At 37.2% G+C, this 26,774-nt stretch overlaps 3 protein-coding genes and 1 pseudogene across 7 annotated transcripts; 1 reads left to right on the top strand and 3 right to left on the bottom strand.

The window, feature by feature from the left end:
- The first annotated feature begins 1,781 nt into the window (after nucleotides 1–1,781).
- LOC147930776 (agamous-like MADS-box protein AGL49) lies at nucleotides 1,782–3,290 on the top strand. The gene is made up of 2 exons (XM_087477027.1): nucleotides 1,782–1,827; nucleotides 2,315–3,290. Exons 1-2 carry the CDS (start codon nucleotides 1,782–1,784, stop codon nucleotides 3,070–3,072), a joined length of 804 nt encoding a protein of 267 aa, XP_087333153.1. The 3' UTR covers nucleotides 3,073–3,290.
- Nucleotides 3,291–4,041: 751 nt separating this feature from the next.
- On the bottom strand, nucleotides 4,042–8,821 carry LOC104732213 (uncharacterized). 5 transcript variants are annotated; one of them, XM_087477561.1, is made up of 15 exons: nucleotides 8,328–8,413; nucleotides 8,153–8,227; nucleotides 7,445–7,819; nucleotides 7,182–7,356; nucleotides 6,943–7,026; nucleotides 6,624–6,865; nucleotides 6,273–6,492; nucleotides 6,057–6,136; nucleotides 5,880–5,964; nucleotides 5,597–5,728; nucleotides 5,393–5,506; nucleotides 5,190–5,237; nucleotides 4,800–4,884; nucleotides 4,633–4,689; nucleotides 4,042–4,538 (listed from the first exon to the last, which is right to left on the bottom strand). In XM_087477561.1, the coding sequence occupies exons 3-15, from the start codon at nucleotides 7,666–7,668 to the stop codon at nucleotides 4,426–4,428; spliced, it is 1,659 nt and encodes a 552-aa protein (XP_087333687.1). In that variant the 5' UTR covers nucleotides 7,669–7,819; nucleotides 8,153–8,227; nucleotides 8,328–8,413; the 3' UTR covers nucleotides 4,042–4,425. The 5 variants fall into 5 exon arrangements, 4 of the variants coding, with proteins under 4 accessions (XP_087333687.1, XP_087333686.1, XP_010450052.2 ...); XM_087477560.1 differs by having other exon boundaries at nucleotides 8,369–8,408; XR_015573851.1 differs by lacking the exons at nucleotides 8,153–8,227; nucleotides 8,328–8,413 and adding an exon at nucleotides 8,456–8,821 and having other exon boundaries at nucleotides 5,190–5,302.
- Nucleotides 8,822–11,608: 2,787 nt separating this feature from the next.
- Nucleotides 11,609–15,500, bottom strand: LOC104732212 (putative methyltransferase PMT3). Its single transcript, XM_010451748.3, has 8 exons — nucleotides 14,902–15,500; nucleotides 14,013–14,378; nucleotides 13,738–13,902; nucleotides 13,474–13,656; nucleotides 12,811–13,405; nucleotides 12,573–12,685; nucleotides 12,255–12,475; nucleotides 11,609–12,169 (listed from the first exon to the last, which is right to left on the bottom strand). The coding sequence occupies exons 2-8, from the start codon at nucleotides 14,241–14,243 to the stop codon at nucleotides 11,851–11,853; spliced, it is 1,827 nt and encodes a 608-aa protein (XP_010450050.1). The 5' UTR covers nucleotides 14,244–14,378; nucleotides 14,902–15,500; the 3' UTR covers nucleotides 11,609–11,850.
- Nucleotides 15,501–20,767: 5,267 nt separating this feature from the next.
- Nucleotides 20,768–20,868, bottom strand: LOC147930775 (small nucleolar RNA R71; annotated as a pseudogene).
- Between the last annotated feature and the right edge of the window lie 5,906 nt (nucleotides 20,869–26,774).

Below are 26,774 nucleotides of genomic sequence, written 5' to 3'. Positions count from 1 at the left end.
CTGTTGTTTTTGCGTTATCTACTGTCAGTGATGATCCGGTGAACTTTTATGAGGCTGAAAAGGAAGAGAAGTGGATCGATGCAATGAGATCAGAAATTCAATCCATTGAGAAGAATCACACATGGGAGCTCGTTTCTCTACCTGCGTATGCGAAGTCAATCGGTGTGAAGTGGGTTTACAAAACAAAGTTAAATGAAAAGGGGCATGTGGAGAAATGTAAAGCTCGATTGGTGGTCAAGGGATATGCTCAAACTGCTGGAATTGATTATACAGAGGTGTTCGCTCCTGTTGCTCGCTGGGATACAATAAGGAGTCTCCTAGCAGTTGCAGCTCAACGAGGTTGGTGTGTCTATCAACTCGATGTTAAAAGTGCCTTTTTGTATGGAGAGCTGAAGGAGGAGGTCTATGTTGATCAGCCGGAAGGATTAAGCAGAGCAGGGGAGGAAGAAAAAGTGTATCGGTTGAGAAAAGCTCTGTATGGCCTAAAACAGGCACCAAGAGCCTGGTTTAGCCGTATTGAGGCTTACTTTGTGAAAGAAGGATTCCAGAAAAGTAGCTATGATCACACTTTGTTTTACAAGAAAACAAAGGACACCTGGTTGGTGGTAAGTCTCTATGTCGATGATTTGATCTTCACTGGCAATGATGAACTCCTATGTGCAGAGTTCAAGTCATCAATGCAGAGAGAATTCGAGATGACTGACATGGGTAAGATGAAGTTCTTCCTTGGAGTAGAAGTTCATCAGAGTATTAAGGGGATACATATCTGTCAGAAGAAATACGCAAGAGAAGTTTTAGAACGATTCAACATGTGGAGCTGTAACTCGGTTAGAAATCCAATTGTTCCAGGTGCAATCATTACGAAGAAAGGAGTTGGCGGAGTTGACGCAACACTCTATAAGCAGCTTGTTGGATGCTTGATGTATCTCACAGTGACAAGGCCTGATCTGATGTTTGTAGTGTGTCTGTTAGCTCGTTTTATGGCAGATCCTAAGGAAGAGCACATGTTGATTGCCAAACGAGTACTCAGGTACTTAAAAGGTACTTTGGATTTTGGAGTGTTTTATGAGAGATCAGCAATCATGAAGCTGGTGGGTTACACAGATAGTGACTACGCTCGTGATGTGGATGATAGAAAGAGCACCTCTGGATATGTGTTCTTATTGAATGGAGCTGCTGTATGTTGGAGTTCGAGGAAGCAAGACATTGTTACTCTTTCATCTACCGAAGCGGAGTACGTTGCAGCTACCTCTGCAGCCTGTCACAGTGTTTGGCTAACGGGCATGTTGCAGGAATTGGAGTTTTTGAAGGAAGCCTGCAGTGATATCCTCTGTGATAACAGTTCGACGATAAAGCTGTCAAAGAATCCAGTTATGCATCGTAGAACAAAACATATCGATGTCAGGTATCATTACTTGCGTAATTTGGTAAGTGAAGGAGCCGTGAAGTTGTTTTTTTGCGGAACTAATGATCAAATAGCCGATATCATGACGAAGCCAATCAAACTTGATCAGTACGAAAAGCTGAGGCAGCTCCTTGGAGTTCGAAGGTTAAACTGATGCAGGTGAGCTTCAGTTTAAGGGGAGGAATTTGTTGGAAGTTTCTTGTTGTTTGGTCAAATCATCTAATAATTCTTAGCACTATTTCAGGAGCTAATTAAGCTGTATCTTTATTTCGTATCTTTCTCAGTAATTGTTGTTTGCTTCCGTTACGTATCTTTCTCAGTAATTGAGAGTCAATGTTGTAAGGCTATAAGAAGCCATTTTCCCTTATCGAATAAGATGAATCATTCAGACTATCTTCTTCTTGAGAGCTATTTGATTGCAAGTTTCTTTTAAATTAATTCATAAAAAATTTAAGAACCCCCTTATAACAACCTGCCGATAATTATGCTTTTAGGGATTAAGTTTGTAAATAAGTACAAATAAAAGGGTAAATCCTAAAATTTACTTTAAAAATGTATATATAGATAACTTTTTACGGTGAATTGAAGAAAAAAATTAATCATTTTTCACATAATAATTACCCTTGGAATGCAATTATTAATTATAATAAAACTAAACAAAAAAAAAGTTGGAAACGAAAAAAAGGAAAATACGAGATAGTTGTGGGATTGAGATAGAGCGTCTCTCTCTCTCTATATATATAATATATTACTTTTTTCTAGGTTTTCACTTCTCACGATCGAAACTTACTTTTTCTTACTTTCTCTCTGGATACACCGCGATCGAAACTTACTTTTTCTTACTTTCTCTCTGAATACACCGCGATGGCTCCTCCTCGTAAGTTCTCTGATGTTGATGTTGATTTGCAGAAGAAGAAAACTTTTTCCAAAAGAGGTTTCCAGGCTTTAAGAAGAAAGCGACAGAGCTCTCTGTTCTATGCGGCAACTCTGTCGGATTCATCTGTTACGGCCCCAACAACGATGTCCAAGTCTGGCCCGAGCCGCAAGATAACCCACAAGCCCTAACAGGGATCGTTGGAAAGTTCAATGCGTTAAGCGATCAGAAGAGAAAGAATCACGCTTGCGATCTTTACGACTTCGTCTCTGATATCAATGGTTTGTCGGGTGAGGATTTGAGGAGACATATCGATAAGCTTAACTCTCAGCTAGTTGGAATCAAGCAACGAAAGATATGTGTATTGAGAAGAGGAGACTCGAAGAACCCTAAGCCGAAGGAGACGGAAGAAGATGATCATATTAGGGTTTCAGAAAACGCCACCATTACAAATTGTAACGTGGCTATGATGCCGGAAGATCGATTAGGGTTTGACGAGTTCCCTAACTACCACGAAACTGATTCCAGTTTGGGATCTTATGCTGCTTTCACGGATGTCGGTGTTTCCGAGGATTCTTCTCTGTTGGATCCTTTTACGTTCGGCGATTATTTTCCGGTGGATCCAATTCCAATGCCGCCCACAGATAATTTTGGGGTCGATGGTCTTTGGGATCTTTGTGGGATGGATTTGGAGTTTTCTTCACTATTTCCTGGCTACGATCCACTTCCCACTGATTCTTTTATGTCGAGCTACCAAACACCGGTTATAGAAGACTTCGGATCCGTCTTCTAGATTTTGACTTTGAGGGCATGAAGAACAGCACGATCAACTAGGGTTTGACAACAATGTAGTTCACATTTATATATATTCTCAGTGTCGATGATCATTATTAGTATCTTTAACTTGTATGTTTTTCTCCAACGCAAATCCATGTTTGTCAAGTTTAATTTGTAGCTTATTTCCCTTTTTATTATTCAGTGAATGAATGAAATCTCTCAATGATTATGTCATCTCTGCAATTGCTTCTTCAACCTTATCACAAGGTATTGCTAACATTCAGTTATATTCACATGTGTATTTTACTCTCTTTTTCTTTCCTACAATATTGAAACTTTGAGTTATATTCACATGTGTATTTTACAACCGAGTAGAATTGTTGCCACTTATTGCAGATATTAGGCTATTAGCGTTGCAAATTCTGTCAGCGAGAAATATCTACACACAGAACAGAACTACTTGAATTTTGTGTTTCAGAAAAAATGATATAACATAGGTACAGAAGAAATATATCAAGGTTTAAAAACAACAACTCACATCAAGTCATTCAAACTACAATCAAGGTGGAAACTATGAATTAATCATGATCTGGAGATTGAAGATCAATGGATTTGAAGGCTTAAAGGAAGAAGGCATCGGGTTTGCAGCAGCAGTTTAAAGAAGTTGCAGATTTGAGTTTGGTTCACAAACAATCCTCTCTTCATGATGCAGAAGGTCACATGTTCATTTAACCACACGTGACAAGTCTTGGTTCTTCATATTCTTCCCCATCTCCCTGAGGCACCATTAAGCCAACAAAATTGTCACCCACTCCGCTGTTGGAGTTTACTTAAGGTAGACATAGATGCAGACAAATGCGTTTGGCAGCACCTCAACGTCCGGTTAGTATTTTCGAACATTATTAATATGAAGAAAACATACTTTTAATTACATAACTAAATATATTCCAAAAGTGAGCGAAGGTAGGAAGAGAGACAACAAGACTTTGGTCATAATTAGTGGGTGAAGATTTCATCTTGAGGTCTATAAATAGTACAACCAAGTTTTCATTTAACCAAAACAATAAAATCAAATACTAAAGCTCTCCTTCTCCCTGTGAAAAAAATTAAACAAAGCCAATTCCGAAAAGAATATTTACTTCACTTCACTTTTTTTCTATGTTGAAACAATTAAACAAATCAATCTTTCTCCTCTGGGGAGAGCCTTCGCTTCCATTGGAGAGACTGTACTTTGTTGAAATCCCCATTTGCTAACTCAAACTTTTAACAGTCTTTTGGAGCAAACAAAAGGCTTTCAACGAAATCAAACAACACACAAGTTATATAAGAAGAGTCTTCTGTTTCAGGCTGTGCAATGTGTCAAATGAAATCACCCGGATGAGCTTGATTTACTACCTTCTTTCTCTGGATCTTCAATCTGCGTCGGTAATAGATTCAAGAAGCTTCCTTGGTGTGTTGTTGTCCCACCCGATGCTTCATCTTCTGTTCATTTATTTTCCATAATTTGGTTAGAGAGATTTAAACATGGATCGTAATCATCTTGATTTTATATAGAGCATCCAAACAGATGATTTACCAAAGAGGGATTTAATCGATGGCCGCTTTGGCTTGTTGCTCTTCTTCTTTATCTCAGCTGCACAATAAAAACAGATTACAAATGCCGCAGACAAGCCATGTTAATCACAAGGCAATCTAGTTATGTATTCTTCTTCAACAAAGGAAGGAGGGGGGTTAAGTGAATACCTATCCCTGGTAATTGGTCATCATTTACGATTTCTACGTTCTTGTAAGTATAACCAACGAAGTTAATGTCCTTGGATGAGAGCATCTGGAGAAGAAAAAAGATAGCCAAATTCACATTATGAAAGCCCAAGACAAGACAAAATATAACTTCAAAGGCTTCCTTATGGTTCCTGACACGCATTCTAATGACAGATTCTTATTTATCTGAGCTCTTTGTTGCATGTAATCTTTAAAGCTATGTCTATAATATTATCATAAAACAATATATTTCGAGGAATCCACTCATATACAAATTTTTAAGTATGGCTATTCATCTACGAGATAAAAAAATAAATAAGCTGGTTAAATCTGATGGTACATGATGCCAAAAAGTCAGGGCTTATGCTGTACCTTTCTCCATGGACCTGACCTTGCTGACTTTGGAACTTGCTTGTCAGTCTGTTCCGGAAGGAATCAAAAGAAGAGTATTATACATTATTCCTTATCAGGAGCATAGAAATCATCTGTGGCACCAATATTTCAGTATATACATCATGACACATCATTGGTGGCAAATATTGCACCAATGTTTCAATATACTATCAGTATGTTACCTCTTCAAATTTCTCAAAATTTTGGGTGTCCAACTCATCATTGACTTGGGGAATAAAGGCAGCTTTCATTTGGTACAATTTTCCCCATTCTGTACCTCTGAACCAAGGGTGATTCTGAAAGAAACCAGTCAAACTTTTATTAGGATTTCGCACAATAATCTAAGATAAGGTTGGAAATTCAAAGTTGAACAAAGCACACAACACCTTAATTTCATCTGCTCCTTTTGTTCCAAGCCTTAGCTCAACATTGCATAAAAGCCTACAAATAAGATCCTTGGCTTCTACTGATAGTCTAACCTCATCTGGGAATTTCAAGTAATTTCTCCAATTTACTATCTGCATAAGGGTGAACATATTGAGAAAAGGTAAATTTCCACATTAGAAATAGAATTACCAAAGAGATACAGAAAGACTAAAATGAACGTAAGAGTTGATATCACCAGTGTGCCTCCAATAAATGAAAGGTACACAAAGCAATGGATCTTACCTTCCTACAAGTTGTCATTGGATCATCTGAATAAAATGGCGGAAACCCCACAAGCATTTCATACATGATGGCGCCAAGAGACCACCTATAAAAATGCTCTCAATATTATTCATCCATATTAATTATTTGCACCAAACAACCAAAGAAAACAAATCCGAATAGGTTGGCTTCACCTACCAATCACATTCCATTCCATATCCTTTTTTCAGCAGAACTTCTGGGGCAATATAGTCCGGAGTTCCAACTGTGGAATAAGCCTGAAAGCAATAACCTAATAAATTATATCTGACAGAGATGTCTATATCAATGGAGCGAACATCTTTTCAGTGAGCGAAACACACTGAATTGTTTGGACATCTCTAAAAAAAAAAATGATAGATAAGTGAAACTTACAAGCATCCTTCTATTTCTCTGCCAGTTTAGTAGTTGCTCTTGTTGGGTACGTCTTGTCGCCACAGGGCGACCATCACTTTGTAAAGCCCCACTAACGTTTCTAGCAACTGTGAAGTCTTTCTCCTGAAGATTACTACAGTCTAATGGTTTACATAATCCAAAATCTGACAATTTCATGTGGCCGTCTTTGTCAAGCAGCAGATTATCAGGCTTGATATCTCTGTATCACATTGGAGAAAAAAATGACGTTAACAACAAAATAACAAAGTGAGCTACAAATAAATCACATGAATGGACCTAACAGCCAATGACAATTAACAAAAGGAGCTACAACTATCCTGCTTCACTGACCTGTGGATATAGTTGTGCTTATGAATAGACTCAATAGCCAGGACAGTTTCCCCAATATAAAACCTGGCCTCATCTTCAGTAAGGGTGTCTTTCCTCATAAGTAAAGTCATCATGTCCCCACCAGGTAGATACTCCATTATGAGATATAAGGACTCTTCATCTTGAAAAGAACAATACAATTTGACAATGCAATTGCTGTCAACTTCTGCAAGTAGATTTCTCTCTGCTTTTACATGTTCCACCTGAAAACCATATTCCAAAAATACATCAACAAACCAAACTAATGTCAATCGAAAGCCAGCTGGAGGTGATTCGATACCTGGCCTCTGCGAAGCATCTCAGATTTTTTGAGCTTCTTCATTGCATAAACATTGCCTGTTCCCTTCTCTCTACATATCCTCACCTGCAAAGAGAGAGATTAAAGTTAGCATGAAATACTTAACAGGTTGCAGTCCAAAAAATGCGATAAGAACTTTTAAGATGATGTCTGTAGATAATGCCAATTAAAGGCTGTAGATACGAAAATATGATCTATAAAAAGAGATAAAGCAATGCTACCTCTCCGAATGCACCCTTCCCAATCATTGTCAATGGCTCGAAGTCATCAGCTCCCATTTTATGCCTCTGACGGCGCATGTATTCAGTTTCCTTCATCTCCAAATCCTTTAGCAAGTTGTTCTGCTCTTCCTCAGAGACTTCTGCAGCAGCTAATTTTTTTTCTAGCATTTTGCGTCTGCATGAAAATGTAATTACCAGGAGATGAGCTAAGAATACGGATTGAAGTTTTTTTACTCAAAAAGATGCATGTAATGAAACAATACCGCTCCTTTCTTTCTTGCAGACTCTGCATTTGCATTTTGTAATGATTTTCAATATACAGTTTAGCAGCAGCAGCCTTCTCCTTGGTTACATTTGAAAGTGCTTCATCACCTCCAGCTGTTTTGGGTCCTTCCTTTACATTACTTGTGGTGGTCTCCTTCTTTTTTGAGTATTTCACTTTGTCTTTGGATTTTAACTTAGTCAGCCAAGCTTTGGCAGTCTCCATTTCTCTCCCCCTTCAGCTTCCCCCTTCCAAACCAGATATTTAGTTATGTACAAGCGACCAGACGGTTTGATAAGCGTAAAGCACGAGTCCCACTCCAGTTATGTATATCAGCTTTCATATGCCATGCACCTAGTGATTAGATTTTTCACACCTGCAACATGATGACACACATTAGTTAATACTGACTCCAACAGCACAATGGAAGTAATAAGAATGATCCAACCAACTCCAAACATTGAATAGAAACTCAAGAGCAATTCAACTGCTTTGCAAAGTCATAACAAAGGCAGTGAAGTTGGTATCCTAAACGAGCACAAAGCTGAAAACTTTATCTAACACACTAATCCTTAAACCCAAAATCAAAGACATAGAATCTAAAACTACAGAATTCTCCATAGACAGTAAGTCAATTACACGATCAAATCCAAAGTAGAACAGAAACCTCTAATAGATCTGAAATCAGAAGAAATACCAAAATGCATACCAAAATTGGGGGATAATAAGAAATCAAACAAGAAACCCTAGTTTTGAGTCAGCGAGAATGAATGCACCAAACCTCCTAAAATCAACAAAGAAAAAAAAAGCTCGATCTCAATCCTAAAGGAAGAAGCTTTGTAAAGAAGAAGAAGAAAGCGTTAGATTAGGGAATTGACAAGAACAAGAACATGGTGAGACAAAACGCAGACACAAAGACAGAGACCCGTAATTTGTGGTAGTGAGAGAAGAAGAAACAAAAGATTAAACTAAAGAAAAAAAAAAAGTGAAAGAAAGAGGAGAAGAAGAAGACCTCGATTCTTGGGATTCGATTCCTCAATTCTTGCTCTTGTTTTTGGTTTCAAATTTGAAGATCGTAAAAAGAAGAAAAAAGTTTGAAACTTTATAATAATCTCTCTCTTTCTTTCTATGTGTGAGATATGAATTGCAGAAGAGACTATTCAGGAACAGGAACTACTCTTCTTCTTCTTCTTCTTCTTCGCAGTTGTTTTTATGTTTTATTTTCTCTCTCTCTCTTCTTTCAGAGCAAATTTAATAGTAAAAAAATATTTGGGGGAGGTTATAACTATTAACTAGTACTGATTAATAGTTTTCTTTTTAGTTACTAAAGTTGATTTACCGTAAATTAAGGATTTAATTCGTTAATTGGTTCTTCTATACAAAAAAAAAAAGATTTTATAGCAAAAATGAAAAAAATATATATTAAGAGAGAGAGGCTTTATTATAACCGCGTGGACCCCACCACGGGAAATATGTTCGATGGCAATGTCAAAAGCCAAAGAATAAATGTCAAACTTATTGACATTTTTTCTTTTCTTTTCTAAAATAAATAAATTGATGAGACAATAAGTAAAAGCTGAGTTATTATTATTTTCTCACAAGACTTTTGCCCAATAATAAAATTAAAAAAACTTTGTTAGTGTTTTGTTGGCACATCTTAAGTCCAACATCATAGTTCTATTTTTACTATTATTTTATTTTCCTTTTGTAAAACATTTTGTGATTTTTTTGGAAGGTTCAATATGATAAGACTCCTTGTTTATACTCAATCAATAATTTTTTTTGAGTTAATTATTAGATAGAGACTTATTTGAGGGGTGTTTACAGGTTTTGCCATTTGTCCAAAAAACTTTAAAAAATGTCACTTTTTCTATTTAAGAACACAAATTTACACATGATGTTTGGGTTTATTAGGTTCCAATTATGTTTTTATGGTATAGATGTGTAGTTTTTGTTATAAAATTTGTGTTTTATAAAAAAAATTCTGAAATATTTTATATTTAAAAATGGCAAAATTGAAAATTATTGAGACAAGTGTGTCAAAAACAAAAGATTTGATTCAGTAAATGGTATTTTGTGTAAGAATCCGGTTTTTTATAGCTAATTTTCCTTTTTAAAGACTAGGAATTACTCCGTGGTACACCACGGTTTCATTTCTTTTACTTTTTTTCTTTGTTTTATAAATCAATAACCCCGTGCATTCTGAAGAAATTAATTCAAATATTTTATTATAAGTTCGAATATGTCATTATAATTTCGAATCAATTAATTAGTTCCTCTATTTTTAACTATAATAAATATAGAAAATATTTATTTGATACTAATAATTTTTAAGTGTAAATATTCATTATATATTAAAATAACTCAAATGTAAAATAATCTATATCCAAATATATTTGTTTGATTACAAAAATCCTCAAGAAAATTAAAATATATATCCGTTTATAAAAATTGAAATTACATCATATGCTGAAAAAAATCTAAAATTTTATTAAATTTATGTATTAAATAGTAATTCAAATAATTAAATATAAGATTAAATAAAAGTGAAAAGAGAATTATATTTTAATCTTACATATTGCTTTAAATTAGGTAGATAGATTTTAGGAAATTTGAAATTAATATTATCAAATAAGAAAATGATTATGTTTGGTTGTAAAGATTGTATAAAATTTAGTTGGGACTTGTTTGGATACAAACATAAAAAAAGATGGCACAAAAATGTACTCCAAAAATGTTAATATAGATTCTTACCAAACATCTAGCCATGATTTTTTTTTGTTTTATTAAAGTCACTAGATTAAGACCCGTGCTAGAGCACGGGTTGAAATTCATTTTATTTATATTGTAATTTTATATAAAATATAATTTATTTGATTGTTTTTTTAAAAAGTATATAGCTAAAAAATTATGCAATAAAATCACATGCTAAATATGAAGGATTGAAAAAATACATATTTTGTAAGTTTTATATTGTTAATGTTTCTAGATAAGTACCCGTGTTATAACACTGGTTAAATTTTATTTTGTAATCTATCTTGTAACCCACTATTTAACTTGTAATCAATCAATCTATCAATTTCGTAATCTATCTTTGGTTAATGTTGTAGTCTATCGATAAAATCTGTGGAAATTTTTTTTTGTAATAATGTTTGTAAAGATCTTTGGAAACAACGTGATATATGACTAAAATAATCTGAAAATATAGTTTGAAATATCCATGATTTTATTTGTTTGGAATATATGACCAAAGTGTATTTTCAGATAAATATATCAATTATCAGTTTGGAATATCCCTAATATTTAGGTGTAACCATTAATATTAATATATGAATTAATCTATAACCTATCTATAACCTATTTGTAACCATTTATTTATAATATAAAGTCCACAAAAACTATATTGTGTACTTCCATTTTATTAAAAAAGGGATGTAGTAAATGTTATTGTGCGTATTAGATTTAAAATAAATAGAAAACCATAACGTTGATAAAAAATGAAAGTTTTAGGTCAGATGCGTATTCATTTCACAGGTAGTTGGGGTCTTCTTTGCCATTGTGGGAGAACAACGAAGATCTTGTAGGAGCTTAAAAACCGTTTGTAATTTATATACTCATCTAAGTAAGTCATTGTTAGTTTGTTTAATGGATCAGTCGTTATTTGCAGTGGCGGAGCTAGAAAATCATCACATCCGGGTCAAAAAAAATTTATTGGAGTCAATTATGTGATTTAAAATTTTTACCAGGGTCAATTGTACTATTTTACATGGGTCAATTTGATTTTTTTCTTAAAATTTCAGCCAAATTTAAAATTTCACCAGGGTCATTTGACCCACATGCTTGCACCCTACCTCCGCCACTGGTTATTTGCTTTGTTACTGTTCCATTTTTTGCTTTGGACATAACCTTACGATTTCTTCCAACAACGACAACGTCGCTCGGGTGTCAAAACTCAAAACCAAACTACGTTTTAGACTAGACACTACGCATTCTCTTTACATTTTATATAGTTCCTTCTTCATTACTTTGAAGGTTTTTCTAATGGCAATACAATATTGTGAGAGAGATCACAAAATCAATATTGAAATCCTGTTTCTGACTTTTGTAAGTAATCCTTAAAAATGTACGAGTCCTTTTAAAAAAAAATTGATAAACTACATGCGAATTTTCAATTAAAAACCCTTATACCATAACAATTAAAAAGAATTTGGAGTTTTTGTATCGATCTTTACTTTTACGAGTCTTCTCTACCAAATCATACAAACATTAATAAGAATGTAAAGAAATAACAATAGTTAAAAAAAAAAAAAAACAACGTTAATAATAATTGTTTGCTAAAATAATGAAATTTTCCTGGTTGTATGGATCATTGGTCGTAATGTCCGTGTACTGTGTTGTGTGGCTTCATCACTCCATATCTCTAAGGCTGTCACTAGTCAACCATAGCTTCTTCTGGACAATGAATACAACATTGTCTGAATCTTGATCTGAATCTGAATCTGTCTTTGTCCCTACTTCCTCCCAATGCAAAGCCTTCAGATACTTCTTCACCAAATCCACCACTCTTTGTTTATCCCTTATGATTACAAACCCGCTCGGGCGCAGTATCCTATCCATCTCCAGTAACAAATCCACTTCACTACACCCTTTTTTATGGATATCCGATAGAATGTCCCAAGCATGGAGGAGATCATATGTCCTTGGATATGTCGAGAATGCTTCGCACCTGTGGAACGTTGAAACCAAGAGATTAAAACCAAAAAACATGCTTATGATATCAGATCTGGTGTAGACGCAATATGAAAACTGACCAGCTATGAATGGCGCCCATTAAACCTCTGTCATATATCAGTTTAAGTGTGTTAGGTCCATCCTCGGGGACAACATTCATTACCCAGACATCTTTTTCTTTCAGAGCAGCAGCAAAGGATCCCATGCTCGCTTTCATGTCCATTATGTTTCTCACTGTATCTGATTCAGTTCTAGGACTCAAGAGATCCCAATAAATATCCACTCTCTGCCTCCAAAGTTCCTGTACAAATAAAAATATATGATGTGAGTGACTAATTAGCCCATGTTCTTAGTTTGTCAGTTGCAAGTTTAAACAGAACTTATGAGTTTCTATATACCGTGTCCTTCTCAAACATGCCAGTTGAATATCCAAAATCAGCAAGCCTAGGAGGAGGAGAGGTTAACCGAGCTGGCCATGGAGCTAATCCACTTCCCTTGGTTTTGTGGTCATCTAAAGTAAACCCAAAAAAGAGAGTTCAGTGGGGATCTGTTTTTAGTTTTCTATCACAAACTTGATTCCAGAGGAAAAATATATACACTGTTGTTAAAAAAGTGAGCAGAAGCTTGAAAACTTACGGTCACTGTAAGGAGTAATGCAGGCTTCCATGTTTACGCCCCACACAGCATCAGGGTCACTATCAGAACGGCAAAGAGGAGGCTGAGTTCCAGGTTCTCTTTCCAGATAACAATCATTTGTCATAGGTTTCTGCCAAATAACAGTTTGGTTCCTTTTCGCTGCTATCTTCCAACACATACGCTCTACAAGAGCACTCATTTCTCTCCAGATTTTGAGGTCCTCTTCATCTTGTGCATATGCTTCTGGAGATGAATATGCAAAATAACCACCAGGCCTGAGTACTCTGTCTAGCTCCAGAAGAAGAATCCCATCCCTTTGAAGCCAATCGATTCTACAGCGTGAACAGTGAGCAAGTTCAAACGATCTGCTTGGGTATGGGAGCCTCTTCGTCCCTAACACACCAAGGGAGGCTGGAATCCCTCTCTCGAGAGCAAATTGGATTTGGTTCTGATGCACATCATTTGGAGCCAATGACATTGTGAGGATATCAGATGATAGAAGATAACCACCAAAGCTCGCAACACCACAACCAACATCAAAAACTGTCCTTAGCCTTCCACCGTTGTTCAAAACGTTGTTCGGATAGTTAAGCATCTGAAATTTCGAGGATAAAATCAGTGAATATATAGATCATTTGTACAAAACCCAAGTAACTGCCTTACATTAGCCATTGATGCAATATACTTATCAGCCCCATAATGAAAATGTGTGCCTCCACCAGGGAAGTTAATCTTGTCTCCTTTGACAACCATCCAATTTTGGTCAGACTTCTCATGTGCAAGGTGAGTATGAGGTATGTTCACTTTCCACACTTCGTCCCTGCTTTTTGGCCACTTAATAGGAACCTAAAACATATTGGAAGAGAAAACAGTTATGTCAAGACTCTGATTATTCATATCAAATAGAACTGTAACAATATACCCCACCTTATATCCATTAGGAGGAGGAATCAAGCAATTGAATCGTCTTTCAGCAGGAGGACAATGGCGTTCATAATGCTCCATCAAAGACAAATCAAGCTTTAGTCTCATTTGGTATATGAGATTCCTGTCTAAGCAAGGAATAAGCTCTGAATGCCGATCATCGCACACCTTGGAATAAGAAAGCACAACAATAATAATACTTACCACTTGAACCTAGAACCTAGAACCATCAATACAGAAGAAGAAGAAGAAACGAGAAAATTGCTAAAAAGACTCACAGGAAAGCTTCTCGGAGTGAAACCATCATCAAGACTAAACGAGCTTGAAGTATCGTCCTGTTTGGTGTCATCATCATCACCACCCAAGCCTAGTTTTCTCCCATATTCAATAGCTGATGCTCTGTGATCAGAGGAGCCATAGAAGAGATAAACGAAAACAAGGACTACAGCTGCAATGCAGACCAAAGCAATCACCTTCTTCTTTTGCCCTCCATCGGATCTTCCCCTCATCCCTTTTTTCTTTGAGATAAAGCCAAACGGAGATCCAATGTTCCGACTTAAAGGATGCAGACTACTACTAGTAATTGAAGACTCCAGTACTGCAAAGGAATTGATGATATTTCACCACTTGCAAAAGTTTTGAATCTGTTCCATGTAAAAAAAATAGACAATGATCAGTATACGTAACCATGATTAAAATTCTAGAAACTAAGGAGACAGACATGTCAAAAAAATGATCATAAAACTCAAAACACACAAACACATATACCACTTTTAACCATTCAAATACCAAAGCAACAAAAAAACAAAGAAACGTATTCTACAACTCACTTAGAATGATAGATCACTTAGAGAAACTCAAGTATCCAACCATCAACACGACGAAAGAATAAATAAGCAAGCAAGCACTCAATAGACAAAACAGTTGATCCTCAGTGTCCTGTTGGTGTGCTTTTTATTACAAACTATTTGGTCCGAATCTGTTCCACTAGGAGGAATACACTACAAATATTTCCTAGAATAAGAACAGATCTGGTGTGAGAAACAGAGAAGTGCTATGAAACAGAACCGGATCGATTCATAATCACGTTATCCACTGGTATCAAATCAAAATCAAACCATCATAAAAATGACCCAGATGATCAAAAGTGACAAAAGAGGGACTTACACAATTACCCAAGAGGTTCGAAAGAGACAGATGACAGATCGAGGCAGTGTATGAAAATCGATAGAGAGAAAGAAGGAGATTGTCAGATTGAGAGAGACTCGGATCTGAAAGAGATTTGGGTTCTCTCTATCTTCTAAATTAGGAAAGAAAGAGACCAACTTGTGTGTCTTCGTGTCAAATGAAGAATGAAAGCAGCAAGCGACACTGCAAGTGAACGAGAGAGAGAGAGAAGAGGATCGGTGGAGGTCGTTATTTTCTTCATCGGTTTATATAAATTATGTAAATATTGAGACGACAAAAAAAAAAAAAATGTAAATATTATTTGTCGGCGTTCTCTAAACTCTTTCTCATGTTTGGGAAAGTTATGTATTTGTTTGTATTACACCCCTTTTCTTTCATATTTGCAAATTCAAGCCAACTAACCCACTGTAACTGTACTGTGATTGTTATGAGAATAATGAATGTAACCTATAGAGTTGCCACTTCAAGCAATTCTCTTTCTTAGAAACAACCTTTTTTTTTGTTCTTGCAGTAAAGAAATCCCTAGCTAGCTTATCTTATTTATCTATCTTGTTAAGCTCTTAAGACCAAAATAATCCACTTAGGCCTATTTCGTTTCACTAGTTAGCATGTTCATTCAAATGATCTATTCAAAAGCTTCATCCAAATGATTCATTTGAATGTCAAATGACTCAACAAACAAACAAAAAAATTGGTTCATTTGGATGATGCATCTGAATGGAAATGTGTTTGTTAGGTTATTTTACATTCTCATCTAAATGGATTTGATTAGAATAATGACTAAAATACCCATGTTTTGATTGAACAATTTTTTACTCTTAATCTTAACCATATTAATTTTAAATATTGATCTAAAATATATATACATAAATTTTCATTTAAAACCAAACAAAAACTCTAGAAATCCCAATATAAAATTATTTATAACAATTTTTTTGTAAGATATAAAACATGTTATGCCAATGTAAATTATTTGTAAATTCTTTATAACAAATTTTTATAAGTTTTTACAATAAAGGACTTGTGAAGCAAAGGAGAGGAATCACTTTTGCTCAATAAAGATTTTTTCCTGCTTATAGAGGAATCTGTGTAATCATCCAACTCCCAAATGTTTCCTGCAAAACCAATGAACAAATTCAGAGTTACTAAGAGAGACTGCAAAAATCAGAACCAAAATCAAAAATGAGACTGCAAAAACCATAGTAGGACTGTTCTTAATCATGAATCTCACTAAAGCCGAGCAAGAGGTAACTATAACAAACGATAACACTCTCTTGTTCTTGTTCTGAAATCATTCCACTTAACCCACAATCCCAAATCCTAACTCTTTTACAAATACACATCGACAAAGACAACTTCAAGCATCTATGTCAGTTATGTATCTCAACCAGGATAAGAGAACACATCAATCAAGTTTGTAAATCCTTAAGCTAAGTGACAATCCCAAATCCTACTATGGTAATATCAAACAAACACACAGCTTTACGTAACATCAAACAGACCACAACAACGAAGTCTCTGCTTTACTAACCACAAGTTCAAGCATCAAACAAAAAAACATAACCACAAAGCTTTACTAACCGAAGTCTCTGCTTCGGATAAGAAAACACACAGCTCAGAAAAAGCTGTAAAATTCACAATCGGATAAGAAGCAGAGACTCAAACAACCCCAGATACAAAGCATAAAACCAAGCACATACCTTCTAATATGGAAGTGTAGTTCCCTCTGCCATCTCCATAGTGATAGAATCACGCACATCTTCCATCATTCTATCACCAGCAGGTATGTATGGAACATGTCCATCGTTTTCATCACCATGATGTTCATATGATTCCACCACTTCCCAATGTAAAAAATCAATATCATCCTCTTGTGAATCTTTGATAAAATTATGGAGAGCCATTGTTGCTGTCACAATCTTAATCCATTTATTCAGTTCATACTTAGGGTGCTTCCTGTCAAGAATTCTCCATTTGGCCTTCCAAACACCAAAGGTTCTCTCAATTATCGATCTCAGACCAGAATTTTTACAGTTAAAAAGCTCCCTACTGTTGGTCGGTGGTCCTCTTCTGCTGAACTGGTCTAGGTGATATCTAACTATGCGATGAGGGCCTATGTAGTGACCCTCACCAAGGGGTAAATTGCAAAATGAAAACCCAAGGCCAAAAGACCAAGAAAAGAAGCCAACAAGGAGATTAAAAGAATTGTTGAAGACAAGTCCGAGAAATTATGAGCGAATTGAGAAAGGGCCGAGTTGACCGCGACATACTGTCCGAGTCGTCCGAAGGGCCGAGAGTTGTCCGGGTAATGACTGAGAGGATCGGGAGAAGCTTGAAAGGATCAAGAGAATTTTCCGAGAAAGACCGAGGTGTATCCGATAGTGTCGAGAGTTTTCCGGACCAAGACCGAGTATTGCCGAGAGGAACATTCGAGCGTTGCCGAGAAATGCCGAGAGGACCGTCCGATACTGTCCGAGAGTATCCGATGATTGCCGAAGACTGCCGAGAGGTACCCGATCGAGTACCGAGAGATGATCGATCGAACTGTCGAGAATTTCCGAAAAAATTAAGGAAATTGTGGTTTATGATAAATCAACCAATCAGATTTCATGCAGCTAGTTGAGATAGTGGAGGATTATTTAAATCAAAGTGGAGATAGTGGAGCTTAGTGGGAGGATTAAAGAAATCAAAAGAGCTAAGTGGGAATCAAGGTGGCAAAGTGGTTTTCTTCCAAATGTTAAGTGGTTCACTAATACACACTAATGAGGAGAGTGCATGCGACATGCATTGGTCGAATCCGCCGCCCAAAGCACTCACCATTCCGCTATAAATAGAGGCCTTAGGTCCTTAAGAGCTCATTTTCGTTCATCCTTCTTTCCCTTAGAAAAAATTAAGAGAAGTTAGAAAGAGAGAGAGTTAGGGAAAGAGCAAGAGAGGGAGAAAGTTAAGGAGTGAGCAAGAGAGTTCTTCCCATAGAAGTTCTCATCCGCGCGTGTTAGCGAAGTGCCGCCGTAGGAGCTATTCACGTCAAGTCCTTGCTAGGAGTCCGAGTAGATTGTGTTCTTCTCAGCCAAGCCAGGTGAGTTTCGAAGCATGTGATATGGCACATGATAGGTGGGATTTTAGGTTGTTTTCGCTTAGGATTTATGGGTGAAATCTAAGCATTTTCGTTGGGGTGTTGGGTAGATTTGTTTCTTTTCTTTCTAGATCGAAGTTCTAGGAAGTTAAGTCTCGCTTATTGCTTGTTTGCGTATTGGTGTGAGGTTGTGTCTAGCGCTTAGTTTCTAGATATTTCTCTAGTTACTAAGACTTGCATGTTGCTTGTTTGTGGTTGCATGTGGCTTGTGTGCCTCGCATGTTGTTTGTTTGTGGTTGCATGTGTGCATTGCATGTTAGTGGTAGTTGTTGGCATGTGGCTTGTGTGCCTTGCATGTTGTTGTTTGTAGCTTGCATGTAGCTTGTGTGCTTTGCAGGTTTGTTTGGTTGTGTGTTGAGGTTGTGCAGGAGAAGACTTCCCCAATGACCGTAATCGGTGCGGATTACGAAGACTCGGAGAGACGGGATTGCAGCCTTGGGCCAAGTACTACACGACGGTGTAGGCGAGACCGCCTGTTGAGAGGAACTCGCATGTGATGTTCTATACTCGCGTGCCTTTGTGGCTGTGAGTATAGGTGTTCACGGGTATGGGGGAAGGGATGAAGTGAGGAGGTGATGAAGCGTTGAGGCGTTAAAGTGAAGGAGAGAAAGGTCCTGATATATCATGGTTTTTGTGGTTTTTAACCATGATATAAGGAGTCTTTTAGTGTCTTTTCATTTGTTTCTAGATTGTTTTTGAGTCTTTATAGGTTTTTAGCATGAAAGGAGCGAAATGGAGCAATTTGGATTGTTTTGGAGCATAAATCTCGAAGAATCAATTTGAAGTCTGATTATACGAAGGGCATCGATCGACACTAGAAGAGCATCGGTCGACACCCATTGCAAATCGAGACAAGTCTTCAAATTTGGAAGTTTTACAAAATTGCCCAAAGTTTTCCATATTTGCAACATAAGTCCCTGACGTGTTTTAGGACATATAAATAGTGTTTTTAGGTTTTCCAAACCTTCAAGTTATTTTCTAGCAGTTTTTGAGAGAGAGATATTGAGAGCTTTTTGGGAGAGATCTGATCTGCTTTGTAGAGAGAAGATTTCTTGAACTCCCTTCTTTTACTTTTAATATCTATTCATGTTATTCAGAATTATGATTTGTTCTTCTTTGATCATGTCTGAGTAATTTGCTTGTTAGGTTTAGGGTTTTTCATAGGGTTTTTATGATTTATTAGATCTGAGATTTTTAGGGTTCTTAATCTTTTATGATCTTCATCTTTGGTTGTTCTTCACAATAGTTCTTGATTGATCACCTAGAATTGTTATCTTAGGGAAATAAATTGATATGAGAATATAATTGTTTTCCTGATTAAACCATTGATGAGCAGAATTGTTTATTACAAAGAGATTTGAATTAATAATTCTGTGAACTTATCTAAACCTGTTTTTAAAGCTGATTTATTACTTGGAATTTTACAAAGAGATTTGGATTTTCTGGTTTTAAATTTAGATATTATTTGCAGTGAGAACTGATTTAATTTACCAAAAGTTTAGAGTTCTAGATCTGATTTTTATTGCTTGAACCTTAATTAATTTATCTGGTTTAATATTTCATAATTTCCTGAGAAATTCCCTAGGCTTAGCTCTTTTGATTTTCTGAATTCACATCACTTTTATTTTAATATTTGCATTGCTTTATTTTAATTCAGTTTAACTTGTTTAGCGTAATTTACAAAACTTTACAATCTATTGTGTTTGATCTTGAGTCTTTGTGGATTCGACCCCTAAGTACTGCATTGATCTCTTGTTTGAGAGAGTAGCTCTAGGGATTAATTTGAGCATATCAAATTTTGGCGTCGTTGCCGGGGACTCTCTGATTCTACCATTAGATTTAAGTTTTTAATTTCGTCTAAATTTTTCTTTTATTTTCTACTTACACGTTTTTGTCTTTTTTTCTTCTCTTTGGTGTTTCAGGTGCATGCCTCCTAAACCTCACACAAGGAACAACAAGTCTGGTCCTACTGTGAATTTGTCAAACAAAGAGTTGGAAAAGCTTGAACGTGAGAACAGAAAGGCAGCTAAATCTCTGAAGATGGTTAATACAATCATTCTGATGCGTGATGAAGCTGGTGTTTTGAGGGATCAAGAGGGCCACTTGCGCAATGTGCAGGGCCAAAAGCTTGATGCAGAAGGGAACGTGATCCCTGAACCTGTTGTCAACGAGCAGGCTGTTGTGAACCAACAAGCTGGTGTCGTTGATAATCCGGATCTGGGTGTCGATCGACACCAACCAGGTGGTATCGATCGACACCAACCTGCAGACGTGCGTGGAGCTGCCAACCACGTACAGAACCCTGTTCGACGACAGGAGAGCAACCGGGATCTGATCAGGACCATTGCTGACTACAATCGGGCTGATCTGGTGTATGAGAACCGGTCTGCTATTGTTCCTCCCCCTTTTCAGAGGAATGATTTTGAGTTGAAACCTGCATACTTTCAACTAGTTGGGCAGAGACCTTTCTCTGCTTTGCCCAATGAGAAGCCTTTGGACCATATTGAGCATTTTGAGGATCTGGTGACTAGCATCAAGGCTAATGGGGTAACTGAGGACTACATCTTCTGCAAACTTTTCCCTTACTCACTTGCAGGAGAGGCATCACAGTGGTTGAAACAGCTGCCTCCTGGATCATTGACAAGCTGGCGTGATGTCAAGGTGGCTTTTCTCAACCACTTCTATGATGATGCAATGTCAGATGAGTTGAGAGTCAAGCTGTCTTCCTTCAAGCAGAGACCAGATGAAGCTTTCAAAGCAGCTTGGGTGAGATTCAAGGCTTACCAAAGGGACTGTCCACACCATGGTTTCTCAAGAGTTCAACTGCTAAGTATCTTCTTCAGAGGGTGTGACTGGGAGTATCAGTTGGCTTTAGATGCTGCAAGTCATGGAAATTTCAAGACAAGAATGCCAGAAGATGCTGAATTGTTGATTGAGAACTTAGCTGCTAGCAATAGTACTAAGAGAGCAGATGCTGAAAGGAAGAGATTGCATGGAGGATTTGATGCAAACCAGCTAGCTTCTGTTAATGCTAAGCTTGATTCAGTTCATAATCTCCTGGTTGGTAAGAAATCAGTTCACTTTGCTGCTGAAGTTGAATCATTTGAGCCACAACCTGAGACTGGGAATGAAGAAGCAGATGTCAACTTTGTATATGGCAATCAAGGTCAGAGATTTGGCAATCAGCAAGGCCACAGGCCTTACAGTGGGAACTCTTCAGGCTACATTCCCAAACCGGACTACCAGAAGCAGCAATAAGGGAGCAACTTCACAAGGACTTATGGGAACTCATCATATCAGTCTCTGCCTCCACAGACTTCTTCTGAGAGTAGAATGGAAGCCATGCTCGAGCAGATTCTTCAGGGACAAGAGAATCTGACAGTGACATTCAATGGAAAGATTGACAATGTCTACACTGAGCTGAATGGGAAGATAGAAGCATTAAATGTTCATGTTAAGAAGCTGGAAGTTCAAGTTGCACAGACTGCTGGGTCTGTAAAAAGGCAAGAGAATTATCTTCCAGCAAGAACTGAGTCAAACCCCAGACATGCTTGCAATGCCATATCAGTGAGAGATGAAGATGATGGTGAAATGTTTTCTGCAGAACAAGGAGAAAAATCGGCCAATCTGTCGGATCCAGATGATGGCATCGATCGACACCATCTGGGTGTCGATCGACACTCTTCTCAGACGGAACCAGAAGCTGCGAAATCTCAGGTTCCAACAGTTGAAAGGGTCTACAAGCCTAAGGTTCCTTTTCCCAAGCCAAGAAAGTCTAAGCAAGAGATGGAGGAAGCTAGATGCAAAGCAATGATGGACAAGGTAATGATTGAGATGCCTTTAATTGATGCAGTAAAGCTTTCACCACCTCTTAAGCGGTATGTGAGGAGAATGGTATCCAATGGTTTGAGCCCTGAAGAAGGAGCACTTCTTACAAAAGATGTCAGTGCAATTCTGTTGAACCAGCCTGTACAGAGGAAGAAAGAGAAGAAGCAGGAGGTGGTTGTCTCTAAGGAAGTGAGTGCAATCATTCAATGTAAGACTGCTAAGAAGTTACCAGATCCTGGAAGCTTTGTTCTTGATTGCTCTATCTCTACAGGAAGGTTTGCACACTCACTTTGTGACCTTGGTTCTAGCATCAACTTGATGCCACATTCTGTTGCTGTGAGACTTGGGATGACAGAATTCAAGCCAACTCAGATTTCTCTTATCTTGGCTGATCGCTCCCGAAGAACTCCTGAAGGTGTTTTAGCGGATATTCCAGTTAAGGTTGGCAACTTCATGATTCCCACTGACTTTGTGGTGCTGAAGTATGATCAAGAGCCTAAAGATCCTCTCATCTTAGGAAGATCTTTCTTGGCTACAGCTGGTGCCATCATTGATGTGAAGAAGGGACACATAGTACTGAATGTGGATGGTTTAAGTTTGAATTTTGAGATGGATAAACTGAGGAGGGCTCCTACTATTGATGGACAGACTTTTTCTGTTGAAAAAGTTTCTGCAACACGAGCATCAGGCTCAGTGTCGATCGATGCCACCAAGAGGGTATCGATCGACACCCCTCCACGACCGAGATAGAACAGCTCCAAAACTGATGCTCCAAGTCAGAAACCTGTTCCCAAACAGAAGAGTCACCACTCCACACTCCAGAGCCCTCAGGTAAGGCCAAGGTATGCATCTCCTTCTCCTAAACTTCCTCCTATCATCAATAAGACCTTCAAAGCTACAAAAACTGTTTTACAGTTAACCAAGCCACGAGATTATCGTAGAGCGCTTGTTTCTTCTGTTGATGATTTTGCAGGGCATAAGAGAAGCAATCCCATCCCTAAATCCCACACTGATCCTATTTCTCACATCCTTGGCAAGCCTCATGCACCTAAAGCTTATACACCACCTTGGATGAAGAGGACTTCAATGCCATGTTCTGATCCTCCAGATGCATGAGCTCCAACACAGTCAAGCTAATGACTGAAAACAAGCGCTTAGTGGGAGGCAACCCACTGGTAGGTTTTTCTTTTTCTTTTGCTTTTGATTTCTATTTATTTTATTTTTATTTTTGCTTTCCTCTTACTTGATAACACTGGGGACAGTGTTGTTTAAGTCTGGGGGAGGTTAGTACTAACTATGTTTTCTGTTTTTGAGTTTCAGTTGTGTCAGTCAAAACCATAAAGTTTGAGTCAAATTTTTCAAATTTTTCTTTTTGTCTTTGGGAATTATGATCTTGACTAATAATTTCTCTTATTTGGCTAACACTCTAATGATTATTTGTTTATGCTTGATCTCAAAACTGAATCTTAGAAAGACTATGAGCCTTATCAACAATCCTGAAAGCCCTTATTCAATGGATATCTGATTGATCTAACGTTGTCTCAACTTTTATCAGGATTTTAACCGGACTTAATCTCTTACTTTGGGGTTGAAAATCAGTGGACTAGACTTCTTCTTTGGGCCATATAAGACAGTGCAATTTTTCAAAGTATGTTTCCCCTCTCTCTTCCCTTCAGTGCTTTAAGTAAAAAAAAAAAAAAAGATGAAATGATTTTGATCAGTTTAGAGAGGTAGGTAAATTACCTGTGACCTCATTATTCTACTCTTAAGTCAAATGATCACACAAAGCTTGGAAGCGAGGGGTAGGTAAATTACCGATGACCCCGGTATTCGCTTACACCTTTGATTAGAAGAAAAAAAAAATAAGAAAAGAGAGAAAAGAAAAAAAATGGAAGTGAGAAAAGGGAGAGGAAAGGAGATGTAAGAAGAATGTCTTGGCCTGAAGAGAGTCCACATGCCACTGATCAATACACCCAAGGTAAGAATTCACCTTATTTGTGCTTTAATATTGACTAATGAGATGACAATGGAGATTTCAGAGATTCCAAAGGATTGTGGGATTTGAGTAAGGAATGTTGATGCTTATCATGGTTAAGTATAAGTAGTAAGTTCTTGAGTCAGGTAAATGAAGAGTGCAAATAAGAATCATTATGCAGTTGAGTGAGTTCCCAGTTTTCAAACCTCTTTCACAGGTCTAAGTTTATGTTTTGCTTGAGGGCAAGCAAAGGCTAAGTCTGGGGGAGTTGATATATCATGGTTTTTGTGGTTTTTAACCATGATATAAGGAGTCTTTTAGTGTCTTTTCATTTGTTTCTAGATTGTTTTTGAGTCTTTATAGGTTTTTAGCATGAAAGGAGCGAAATGGAGCAATTTGGATTGTTTTGGAGCATAAATCTCGAAGAATCAATTTGAAGTCTGATTATACGAAGGGCATCGATCGACACTAGAAGAGCATCGGTCGACACCCATTGCAAATCGAGACAAGTCTTCAAATTTGGAAGTTTTACAAAATTGCCCAAAGTTTTCCATATTTGCAACATAAGTCCCTGACGTGTTTTAGGACATATAAATAGTGTTTTTAGGTTTTCCAAACCTTCAAGTTATTTTCTAGCAGTTTTTGAGAGAGAGATATTGAGAGCTTTTTGGGAGAGATCTGATCTGCTTTGTAGAGAGAAGATTTCTTGAACTCCCTTCTTTTACTTTTAATATCTATTCATGTTATTCAGAATTATGATTTGTTCTTCTTTGATCATGTCTGAGTAATTTGCTTGTTAGGTTTAGGGTTTTTCATAGGGTTTTTATGATTTATTAGATCTGAGATTTTTAGGGTTCTTAATCTTTTATGATCTTCATCTTTGGTTGTTCTTCACAATAGTTCTTGATTGATCACCTAGAATTGTTATCTTAGGGAAATAAATTGATATGAGAATATAATTGTTTTCCTGATTAAACCATTGATGAGCAGAATTGTTTATTACAAAGAGATTTGAATTAATAATTCTGCGAACTTATCTAAACCTGTTTTTAAAGCTGATTTATTACTTGGAATTTTACAAAGAGATTTGGATTTTCTGGTTTTAAATTTAGATATTATTTGCAGTGAGAACTGATTTAATTTACCAAAAGTTTAGAGTTCTAGATCTGATTTTTATTGCTTGAACCTTAATTAATTTATCTGGTTTAATATTTCATAATTTCCTGAGAAATTCCCTAGGCTTAGCTCTTTTGATTTTCTGAATTCACATCACTTTTATTTTAATATTTGCATTGCTTTATTTTAATTCAATTTAACTTGTTTAGCGTAATTTACAAAACTTTACAATCTATTGTGTTTGATCTTGAGTCTCTGTGGATTCGACCCCTAAGTACTGCATTGATCTCTTGTTTGAGAGAGTAGCTCTATGGATTAATTTGAGCATATCAGGTCCCTTGGACTTGGAGATGAAGAAGAGTTGTTAGCTTCCGCATGCGTATACTTTGATAGTATACTTGGAGTTTGCTTGACTAACTTGCATATTATCTTGCTTGTTTTTCTTGCATTTTTGTTTGCATGTAGCATTTGAGTGTTGCATGTAGTGTAGTTGATGTTTGTTTAGCTTGCATGTTGTGTGATGCTTGCGGGGTTTGGGGTTGGGTTTTGGTTCTTGTTAGGTTCCCGAACTCACTGAGTGATGTAGCACTCAAGACTCCATATTTTTTGTGTTGCAGGTAACCTTAGTGGGAAAAGCCTTAGCGGGGCGCACAAGACGTTAGGCCAGCCGGTGTAGAGTTGCGTTGCCTTTGCAAGATGTTGTCTTTTTGTTGTAAAATTAAATTATCATGTTTTGGCTCTAGGCCTGGTACCAAAGACGATGTTAATGTTTTGTGAACGTATTTCCGTTAAGTAATTAAAAGTTGAAGTTGTTTTATTTAAGTTGTGTGGTTTCGTTTGGTTCCAGCATTGTCCGGGCCAACACAACGCACCAGGCCGCGAGGGTTGCAAAGCCTAAGTAGTCTCGGTTGCGGGTGGAATTGTGCTAGGGAGGACCGGTCGGAAAGTCTGCAGCTTCCGTCCCTCGACTGGACCACCTCGGCGCAGTTCCCATAGTGGCGTTCCGTGGCTGTCCGTGCCCTGCGTGGTCATAGGACGGTTCGGGGGCGTTACAGCCTAGGTAACCACTTCTAGTTGGATACCCTGAGTCAACTAAATAGTATTTTCCAGGCAGAGGATGAGGCAAAGAAGCTTCTTGTGTAGCACAATATGTTAGCACTTTTGTGTCATGTGCTCTCCCGGGAACTCCAACATAAGCATAAGTAAATCTCATACTGAAATTGCATATTGCAAGCAAATTCATTGTTCCTTCTGCTTTTCGACCTCTAAATGGCTCCACATTCCCTGATGGAGGACGAACTGGCACATGAGTACCATCAAGGGCACCAATGCAGTCTCTAAAATAAGGCATATACTGGCTATCATTCACTAGAAAAGGACTAACACTTGTCAAATCATCCCTTTTAGGTTTCACTATATTTGCTGCAAGTTTTAATAGAGCACTTAAAACCTCATCCAACTTCCTCTTCACTGTATCGAGTGAATGTTGATATCGCTCAGCTATGACGCATACAGTTAGATCTTGTGCAACCATCTCTAAAAACATCGCAACACTCTCTTCAAGAAAAATATGGCAAGATCCCTCTAACTTATACTGTTTTGATAGCCTCTTACATAAACTCCTAAATATTGACTGGTTCATGCGTAGAATATCAAAGCATTGTACCTTAGACTCGAACATAAACCGATGCACACAGCACCATCCTTCACCTCTGTTTGTCCTCACTAGTTGTCTGTCAATATTAACTTCCTTCACTCCATACATTTCTTCTATAAGAGCATACATGTAGTTTTCCT

This window comes from Camelina sativa, chromosome 12, assembly GCF_030686135.1.
Source record: "Camelina sativa cultivar CO46 ecotype springtype chromosome 12, ASM3068613v1".
NCBI lineage: Eukaryota > Viridiplantae > Streptophyta > Magnoliopsida > Brassicales > Brassicaceae > Camelina > Camelina sativa.
The sequence above is the reverse complement of the archived record's forward strand: the minus strand, read 5'-3'. Positions and strand labels throughout refer to the sequence as shown.